Source organism: Cyprinus carpio, unplaced genomic scaffold (genome assembly GCF_018340385.1).
Source record: "Cyprinus carpio isolate SPL01 unplaced genomic scaffold, ASM1834038v1 S000006590, whole genome shotgun sequence".
NCBI classification, from domain to species: Eukaryota; Metazoa; Chordata; class Actinopteri; order Cypriniformes; family Cyprinidae; genus Cyprinus; species Cyprinus carpio.
The window spans coordinates 666,892-676,732 of NW_024879241.1; the positions used below are offsets into that span (position 1 = coordinate 666,892).

Here is a 9,841-nt window from a genome sequence, read left to right on the forward strand (position 1 = left end):
GTCTGGATCTGGTGGCTACGGGAGAGAAACAGACTAGACTAGAGACAGAACTACAGACCGTAACGGATTAGCCCGTAGATGCCATTCTTCTAACGATGTAGCAAGTACATCGGGTGTTATGGGAAGTGTTCCCGGTTCCACGGTTTACCTAATAAATGCAGCCTAAAAAATCCTTTAAACGGATTTGGATATTAGAAGCGTATTAGTGTGCTATGTGTAAGCCAGGTTAAAGAGATGGGTCTTTAATCTAGATTTAAAACTGCAAAGTGTGTGTCTGCCTCCCGAACAAATATTAGGTAGGTTATTCCAGAGTTTGGGCGCTAAATAAGAAAAGGCATCTGGCCGCCCAGGCAGTTGACTTTGATTATTCTAGGTATTATGAAAGTGCCAGAGTTTTGAGAACGCAGCAGACGTGGAGGACTATAACAAGAGCTCGTTCAAATACTGAGGTGCTAAACCATTCAGGGCTTTATAAGTAATAAGCAAGATTTTAAAATCTATACGATGTTTGATAGGGAGCCAGTGCAGTGTTGACAGGACCGGGCTAATATGATATACTTACTGGTTCTAGTAGAAACTCTAGCTGCTGCATTTTGGACTAACTGGAGTTTGTTTACTAAGCGTGCAGAAAAAACAAGCACCCAATAGAGCATTAACAATAATCTAACCTAGAGGTCATAAAACGCATGGATTAACATTTCTGCATTTGACATTGAGAGCATAGGCCGTAATTTAGATATGATTTTGAGATGGAAAAAATGCAGTTTACAAATGCTAGAAACGTGGGCTTCTAAGGAATGATTGCTATCAAATAGCACACCTAGGTTCCTAACTGATGATGAAGAATTGACAGAGCAGCCATCAAGTTTTAGACAGCGTTCTAGGTTATTACATGCAGAGTTTTTAGGCCCTATAATTAACACCTCTGTTTTTTCAGAATTTAGCAAGTTAGAAATTAAACTCGTCATCCAGTTTTTTATATCGACTATGAATCCGTTAGTTTTTCAAATTGGATGTTTCGCCGGGCCGCGAAGAAATATAGAGCTGAGTATCATCAGCATAACAGTGTAAGCTAACACCGTGTTTCCTGATGATATTTCCCAAGGGTAACATGTAAAGCGTGAAGAGTAATGGTCCTAGTACTGAACCTTGCGGTACGCCATACTGCACTTGTGATCGATATGATACCTCTTCATTCACTGCTACGAATTGATGGTGGTCATACAGTAGGTGGCCATCCAAAACGTTGGTTCTACCGCCACGGCGTCGGCAAAGTGCATTTGCAGCTTTTGACCGCTGAGTGGTGCTTAAATCACAAGTTTTCAAACAAACGCATCAAAGCACATTTTCGCAAATAGACGTCAGCTTTGCCTCACCGATGTGTTATATTCGACTGCAGTCGGGGGAAAATGAAAGAAAAAACTATTAATATTCACAGATGAAAGTTTAGTCCTTATAAAGATATGTGCGTTTCTTAGAACAAATTCAAGCAGGATAAATATCAAACCTATGAGCCTGTGCTTATATTTTCTCTACACCATACTTTAGATTTGACACATTTAAATAGTGTGCAGTATTATTTATATAATATGAATTATGTGTTATATTATTCAAAATAAATTGTGGTTTACTTTGCATTGGAGCATTAAAAGTGGTAGTATAGTGAGCTAGGCTTGCGTGTTTTATAAATTATTTTCTTTATTTTAGTAAAACATGAGACACTGAATAATTTCGCTCCCATTATTTAGGCCTAATTAAAACAAGAAACGAATAAATAAACCTGCACAATTTAACTAAATCATTGAAACTCTAAAGAATGGACTGATTAATAAAACGTCCTCATGATTAAACTCAAGTTCTCGAAATACACACGATGTAAAAAAGAGCTTCATTAATTGACAACTTCAGTCTTCTTGCTTTCATGTAATTTAAGTAAAATAAATAAATAAATAAATACATTGTAGCTGCATTTAAATGCAGGTTTGTATAATATTCCTTAAAATATAAGTGCAAGATTTGCTCGGCGCATGATGCTGAGTGCACATGCAGCATTTATTCTTATTTGTCTAAATTTTTTTTCTTCATTACAATATATTAAGGCTCATTATGGATTATAGATGTAGGCTAAATTTAATTTAAACCTGCGATTAGTTGAATAATGACAAATGAATGACTAGTAACTAGAAAAATCTTATGTGGGAGGCAGATCTATTAAATACCTTCTAGACATCTCTGTTAAAGTTTTTAAAGCATTTTATACACGGTTGCATAAATTCTTCTTTCAGAACGGTCCATAATGGAGAGATGTCTTAACACTGATTTTTCCTCTGAAACACAAAAACGAAAATTGAAATAAAATTGATATTTTATGTTTCGAGAATGACCAGCCCTTCTCTGCAGATATTGTGCTTCTGGTTTGTGTGCATTTTAAATCACATAAAGTCTACAAAATATATATAAAAACTCTTGTGTTTTTTTTGTCACGTCTGTAAAAAAAAGCCTATAGAACATGTTCATAAACGGATACTTTATTGATGTCTGGACTCTGTATTCATGAATATATTGTTCATGAATATGCTACATTCTGTGAAAATTTATATTTCACACTCTAAAAAATATTGTATGGACGCAACAAAATAAAAACGGCCGACGCTCCACTCAGGGCTCGTAGTTTTGATTGGGCTCAACCCTCCCCCGCGCGTTTGAGACACGCTGCCGAGCAGAGGATGAGCGGAGCGGAGTGATTCTGACTGGAGCGAGGAGAGGATTTTTTAAAAGTCGGAGCGTCGTGGTTTTCACTCACTCCAGCACCGCTCCATCACGAGTACAATTCATGCCAACGGCCCGTAATATAACTGCATATTTAGCAATAATTCACATGATAAACATATTTAGCTATAGCTTGTGTGGCGGGGAGAGTGATCACACGGACGACAGTACTGCAGTGAAGTCCCCAGAGGGGCGATTTATTGAGCAGTGGGTGAAAGTAGACTGTGCAGTGCTGGCGTGCTCTGGTGTAGGAGTCTTGGCTGTGCAGCCCAAAGTATCATGTAGGTGCGGCGTGACGGGCTGTTCCTCAGACACCTGAATCTGAAAGAGAGCCAGAACACAGTGTTAGTCTAGTTCTGGAGTCGAAGCTCCACTACCTCTCCTTTTCCTCTGCTTAAAAGCTGTTCTGCTGATGAGGTTCAGGTGTCTTTGATCACCATGCTCTCCCCAGTGATTGCAGTGTGAGCGCTGTTTCCTGGGCGACGCTAATCCCTCGTTAGCTGGCTCGCCACACTCCCCCCCCCCCAAAGCGCCGTCCTGGTACTGCGTGAACATCTGTGGAGAGACAAGGGAGATCGGGGGGGGGGGGGAGGAAGTGTTATATTTGACCGGCCTGACCATAGTGACCACATCCTGGAGAGCCCATCGGCATTGCCATGAGCTGCCCCAGCCCGATGCTGGACCCTAAAGTGGAAATCCTGGAGGGCCAGGAACCATCTGGTGATCCTGGCATTAGTATCTTTGGCCCGGGCCATCCACTGGAGCGGAGCATGGTCTGTGATAAGAGTGAAGGTGCGGCCCAACAAGTAATACCTCAACTCTAAGATGGCCCACTTGATGGCAAGCGCTTCTTTCTCCACGGCTGCATATCGAGTCTCTGCTGGGGGGGTGAGCTTCCGACTTATGTATACGACTGGGTGCTCCTCTCCTCCTTTCTCTTGGGAAAGGACTGCACCCAGGCCAGTGTCGGAAGCATCTGTCTGTAGGATGAAAGGGCAGCTGAAGTCCGGGGCATGTAGGACGGGCGAAGACGAGAGCGCCTCCTTGAGGGTTTGGAATGCGGCTTCAGCTGCCGCCGTCCACTTCAGCTTTTCTGGCTGCCCCTTTTTGGTCAGGTCTGTCAAAGGGCTGGCTATTGAGGAGAAATTTGGTATGAAGCAACGATAATATCCGGCTAGTCCCAGAAAGGCACGCACCTGAGTTTTGTTGGTGGGCCGCGTCGCTTGCTGAACCGCCTCTATCTTTCTGCTCTGAGGTCGGATTAGCCCCCGGCCAATCTGGTAGCCCAGGTATTGTGCCTCTGCAAGCCCTAAGTGGCACTTCTTTGGGTTAGCAGTAAGTCCAGCCCGCCGCAACTCCGTTAGTACTCTCCGTAACCGATCGAGATGTTCCTCCCAGCTCACCGAGTGGATGATCACATCATCTAGGTACGCAGCGGCGTAGGACTGGTGCGGTCGCAAAATGATGTCCATCATTCTCTGGAATGTGGCAGGAGCCCCGTGAAGGCCAAAAGGGAGAACCCGGTAATGCCAGTGGCCACCAGGGGTACTGAAGGCAGTCTTCTCCTTTGAGTCGGGGGTGAGGGGCACCTGCCAATAGCCCTTGGTCAAATCGAGTGTAGAGATGTAACGGGCCCCACCTAACCTCACCAAGAGCTCATCCACACGGGGCATGGGGTAACCCTCGAAGCTTGAGATTTCATTCAGCCGTCTGAAATCGTTACAAAACCGGAGAGTTCCATCTTTTTTTGGGACCATTACGATGGGACTGGACCAAGGGCTGCGGGATGGCTCGATGATTCCCAGCTGGTGCATCCGGGCTACTTCCTCCTCAATAGCCTGCCGCCGAGCCTCCGGGATTCGGTAGGGCCTCTGCCGAATGATTTCACCAGGGGGCGTGCGGATCTCATGTTGTATAATCCGGGTTTGCCCGGGTAGCGTATTGAACACATCTTTGAATTGTCTGACCAGGGTGGTTATTTCCGCCTTCTGCATCGGAGAGAGCTGTTCCCCTACTGCGACCACTGGGGTCTCCTCCTGGGCAAAAGCTGCCAGTTGCTCCCGGGGTGCCACCCACCTCTTGAGCAGGTTGATGTGGTAGATTTGCTGCTCCTTCCGGCGTCCCACTTGGCGAACCCGGTACGTTACTGGCCCCACTTTCTCTATGATGGTGTAGGGCCCCTGCCAGGAGGCTAGGAATTTGGAAGTCGCAGTCGGCACAAGAACCAGCACTCGGTCCCCAGGTTGGAATTCCCTTGGCTGGGCTGGCCGGTCATACAGCCGCTTCTGGGCGCGCTGTGACTCTGCAAGGTGTTCTCGGACAAGAGGCATCACCCGTTCAATCCTCTCACGCATCTCTCGCACATGTTCGATAACGGTTCTATGGGGTGCCGGCTGTTGCTCCCATGCCTCTCTTGCCACATCCAGCAGCCCACGGGGCTGTCGGCCGAACAACAACTCAAAAGGCGTGAACCCAGTGGACGCCTGAGGGACCTCTCGCATGCCAAATAACACATAGGGGAGCATCAGGTCCCAGTCACGCCCATCTTCCGCCACCACCCGTCGCAACATCTGTTTCAGTGTCTGGTTGAACCTTTCAACCAATCCATCCGTCTGGGGGTGGTACACCGAAGTGCGGAGCTGCTTCACCTTAAGGAGCTGGCAGAGCTCCGCCATGAGCTGAGACATGAAGGGGGTTCCCTGGTCAGTCAATATTTCCTGTGGTATTCCCACTCGGCTGAATAGCATGAATAACTCACGGGCAATGGCTTTGGAAGTGGCCTTCCTGAGGGGCACGGCTTCGGGGTACCGGGTTGCATAGTCCAGTATGACTAAGATGTGCTCATGACCCCGGGCGGATTTCGGCAGAGGCCCAACTAGGTCCATACCGATGCGGCTAAAGGGCACCTCAATGATGGGTAGTGGCACAAGTGGGCTGGGTGGAGGCTGACGAGGGGAGGTGCGCTGGCAGGTTGGACAGCTCTGGCAAAATCGCTTCACTTCCGCCTCCAATCCTGGCCAGTGGAACCGGTCTCGAATCCGTTGTGTGGTGTTAACCACGCCCAGGTGTCCAGACATCGGGTGCGAGTGTGCTAGCTCGATTACCGTCTCAGTCTTGGTCCTTGGCACCACTAAGAGCAGTTTTTCCTCCCCCCGACGCTGGGCAACACAGTAAAGCAGGCCATTCTTGATTATGAAGTAAGGGGTGGGGTGCGGCGGGGGCTGGCGCACCTCCTCCTCTATTACACGAACCTGAGTCCAGCAATTCTTCAAGCGCTCGTCCTCCCGCTGCTCTCGGCCAAACGATCCCCCTGCTGTGATCTGTTGGAACAAGTTCATATACATATTAGTAGAATTAGCACACTCACCATCCCCGTCGCTGTCGGTGGCCAGAAGGGCTGGTCGGCGGCCTTCTGTACGTTCTGCTCGTTGTTTGTGGCGAGCCCGGGGGTTGGGTCCTTGTTGCATCGCGGTGGCCATTAGCTGATCGAAACCTGGCCAGTCTCTTCCCAGTAGCACCGGTACTGGGAGGTCTTTAACCACCCCCACCTCCAGTTGCCATGTCCCGGGGCTGGCTGAGATGGTAACAAGCTGTGCGGGAACGTTGCGGGTGTCTCCATGCACACAGGTTATGGGTATCCTAGCTTTCCCACTCTGCCGGGGTCGCAGTACCCCAGGCTGGACCAAAGTGATCGAGCTGCCCGAGTCTAGGACAGCTCGTACGGTTCCCCCATCCAGGCAGACGGTTCGCTCAGGGGCACCTTGCGGGACTGCTCTATGGACGATACAACCAGCTTTCCACACGCGACCTCCCGGGGATGGCGGCTCGGTGGGCATGGGTTCATCGGTTTGCCCCGGCGCAGGTACCACTGGTCCATTAACTGGCCTTGAGGTGCCCTCCGCCTGTCGTCGGTCAAGCTTGGTCTTCCGTGGCGGTGTCGCCACTCTGTCTCCTGCCTCGGGGGCAAAGGATGCCTCTGCCAGCTCCACCGCTTCCATCAGTTCTGCCAGACTGGAGGGGTTGCGCATGTTCACGAGCCTCCGGTAGTGACGTGGCAGGGCCCGAAGCAAGCGACCAATTACCACCCTCTCAGCAACCTGGGCCGCCGTTGGGCCGTCGTGTAAAAGCCAGAGGTGGGCGAGGCGAGTCAGTCGGGCAGCTTGAGCTCGGATGGTGAGGTGCTCGTCGTAGGTCCACTGCTGGAAGTGTCGGGCGGCACACATTGGGGACAGCCCAACCCTGGCCAAGATTTCTTTCTTCAGCGCGTCATAATCCTCATTTCGGGGTGGTGGGAGGGAGTAATATGCTCGCTGGGCTTCTCCTGTCAGGAACGGAGCGAGCAACTGTGCCCACCGCTCTTTCTCCCATGCCTCTCTGGTCGCAATGACCTCGAAGGTGTGTAAATATGCCTCCACGTCATCCTGGTCATTGAGTTTCGTGAGGTGTTGATGGGCCTGCCATCGTGGCTCAGGGAGTGGGGTTCGCTGGGCCGTGGCACCACGCAGCTGCTCTACCACCTGTTCCGTCCTCTCTTGCCGGGCTGCCAGCTGCTCAGAGAATTGCTGCTGTCGGACCGTTATTTCTGTGAGTCTGCGAATAATCTCCTCCATTTCCAGCCCCAGAGGTACGCCGAGCCGAGAGAGAGAGAGAGAGAGCGTGGTTCTACAGGGACACTTAACGCTAATTGTCAATCCGGGTTTGTGGGGAAGGAATCACTCTCTAAGCTGCCCGCATTCTCCACCAGTGTGGCGGGGAGAGTGATCACACGGACGACAGTACTGCAGTGAAGTCCCCAGAGGGGCGATTTATTGAGCAGTGGGTGAAAGTAGACTGTGCAGTGCTGGCGTGCTCTGGTGTAGGAGTCTTGGCTGTGCAGCCCAAAGTATCAGTAGGTGCGGCGTGACGTGCTGTTCCTCAGACACCTGAATCTGAAAGAGAGCCAGAACACAGTGTTAGTCTAGTTCTGGAGTCGAAGCTCCACTACCTCTCCTTTCCTCCTCTGCTTAAAAGCTGTTCTGCTGATGAGGTTCAGGTGTCTTTGATCACCATGCTCTCCCCAGTGATTGCAGTGTGAGCGCTGTTTCCTGGGCGACGCTAATCCCTCGTTAGCTGGCTCGCCACACTTGATACACATAATCTCTCCGATCAGAAGACTATAATGACGGCAATAGTCGAGTGGGATGTTACAGGCTAGTTCTCAAGGAGTTTGTCTTCCTTTTACTGATTATTTTTTTTTTTAAAGCATGATTTAAAACAGATACAGCACATTCACACGTAATCGCTGTCGCAATAATGCATTCAAACAAATGTAATCTTACAGTGCTGCTTCATCTGTAACTGATTTTGAAATCTGTAAGAAATGCATCGATCTATAGATAAAATAACTGACGAAAATGTAAAGTTATTTTCATCACAAACAAAATTTGCACAGCAGAAAGCAGCAATTATACCTTTTAATGCTGACAATTTTATTAGTTTGGCGTTTGCTAGGAAAAAAAGTTTGCACACAATAGCCTAATCCCCTTTGAAACTCTCCTGTTATTTTATTTATTTTATTTTTTATAGGCTACGTTATGAACATAACATTTCAACTTTATCCACGGAGCAAGTGCGGAGCAGTGTTTCTGGTATCAGTGAGCGCGGAGCGGAAAATGCTATTAAATGCTCGGCGCGCGGAGGGAAATTGTTGCTGCTCCACTCTCACATACTCTGCTGCCGAGTGAGAGATGTTTCCCCTACGAAATGAACAAGACCGTCCGGTGTAGACACGGTTAGACAGTGTCTGCTATATTTACAAATAATTGATATAAGAAATAAAAATAAATACATAACCTAAACCAGCGGCATAACGAGATGAAAATATAGACTAGAAAATATATTTACACTTGCTCTGTCCTACGTCCATGACACTGACTCACTGCGGAGCTGCCAGTGGATGGTTAGATGCATGATGGGCTAGTATTAAAAAAATAAATTAATAAACAAAATAAAGGTCTTTCCAGCATTAAGGTAATAACATTACTGCTTTTTTTAATCATCGTGTTTCATTTATAAATTTGACTGGTAAATGATAAAGAATTATATTAAAACTTGTTTTAATATTTATTTTAAGAAAAGAAAAAAAAAAAATTAAAAAAATAAAAAATATTATTTTGTGAAAAAAAAAAAATTTGGGGATTTTTTTTAGGCCATGGCCCAGCCCTAATGCAACAGTTTATTTTTTTTTTTTTAAGTTAAGGCAACTTCCTTTTGAAATTAAGTTATAATAACTAATAAACTTTATTGCGCTATACAGTAGTCAACATTTGAAGTGGATCAAACCTTTCTTTAAAGTTGTTTTAAAACCAATAGGCCCTATGTCCTAGAAACCTGTTCTGCAAGTATGAAACCCTCATAAGACACTGTGCATATGAAAGACCAAGAAATTCACACCTTTATCTCGACCCCCACAAGCTATACAGAACTACTCCAAAACCCCCAGCCCCCTCCAGCTGAACTGTGAACTCGGTTTGTTTTTGGGCTGTGAGGAACGGTGTTCTCATGTTACTGGGTTGAAACATGCCTGCACTCACATCAGCCCTACTCTTTTTATTCATTATTTTCTCGCAGCCCATATTATTATTATCACTATACCATAATAATAAAAAATTATCAATTGATAATTAATCATTATTTTTGAGAAAATCGTAGACGTTTGTGAACGTAGACGTTTGAGGCAGGCTTTAAGACCAAGCGGAATCCTCTGCAGCTGCTCCCGCTTCACAGCGAGCGTCACCACTAACCAACCATCATCACCGTCCACGGTTTGATTTCATAAAATCAGTTTGAGGCGAATACAACTTATTGATCATGAGCCCAACATTTAGCAAGGCAGGAAAACATTCAGTCTACCTGTAGAAAGACGTATTTCATTGAACTAATGCTGTTGAATAGAGATTAAAAAAAAAAAAATAGTGTAGGCTATTCTTAAACTTGGAGCTCATTATATTGAAGTACAAATCCAAACACCAGAAGCAACCTACACTCTCAGTGTTCTTTCATTGAAAAGTATTCATTTTATTTATTCACAGGC

General features: G+C 46.8%; 1 protein-coding gene across 1 annotated transcript; it reads right to left on the bottom strand.

The window, feature by feature from the left end:
• Positions 1 to 2,922: 2,922 nt before the first annotated feature.
• LOC109070003 lies at positions 2,923 to 7,754 on the bottom strand. Its single transcript, XM_042754759.1, has 2 exons — positions 3,453 to 7,754; positions 2,923 to 3,090 (listed from the first exon to the last, which is right to left on the bottom strand). The coding sequence occupies exons 1-2, from the start codon at positions 7,377 to 7,379 to the stop codon at positions 2,923 to 2,925; spliced, it is 4,095 nt and encodes a 1,364-aa protein (XP_042610693.1). The 5' UTR covers positions 7,380 to 7,754.
• Positions 7,755 to 9,841: the final 2,087 nt, after the last annotated feature.

Excerpts from the sequence above, each read along its gene's own strand:
- LOC109070003 (XM_042754759.1), bottom strand. The coding sequence starts at position 7,379 with ATGGAGGAGATTATTCGCAGACTCACAGAAATAACGGTCCGACAGCAG. Across the intron at positions 3,091-3,452 it reads TCCAGGATTTCCACTTTAGG|ATTCAGGTGTCTGAGGAACA; the intron begins GTCCAGCATCGG and ends GCTCTCTTTCAG.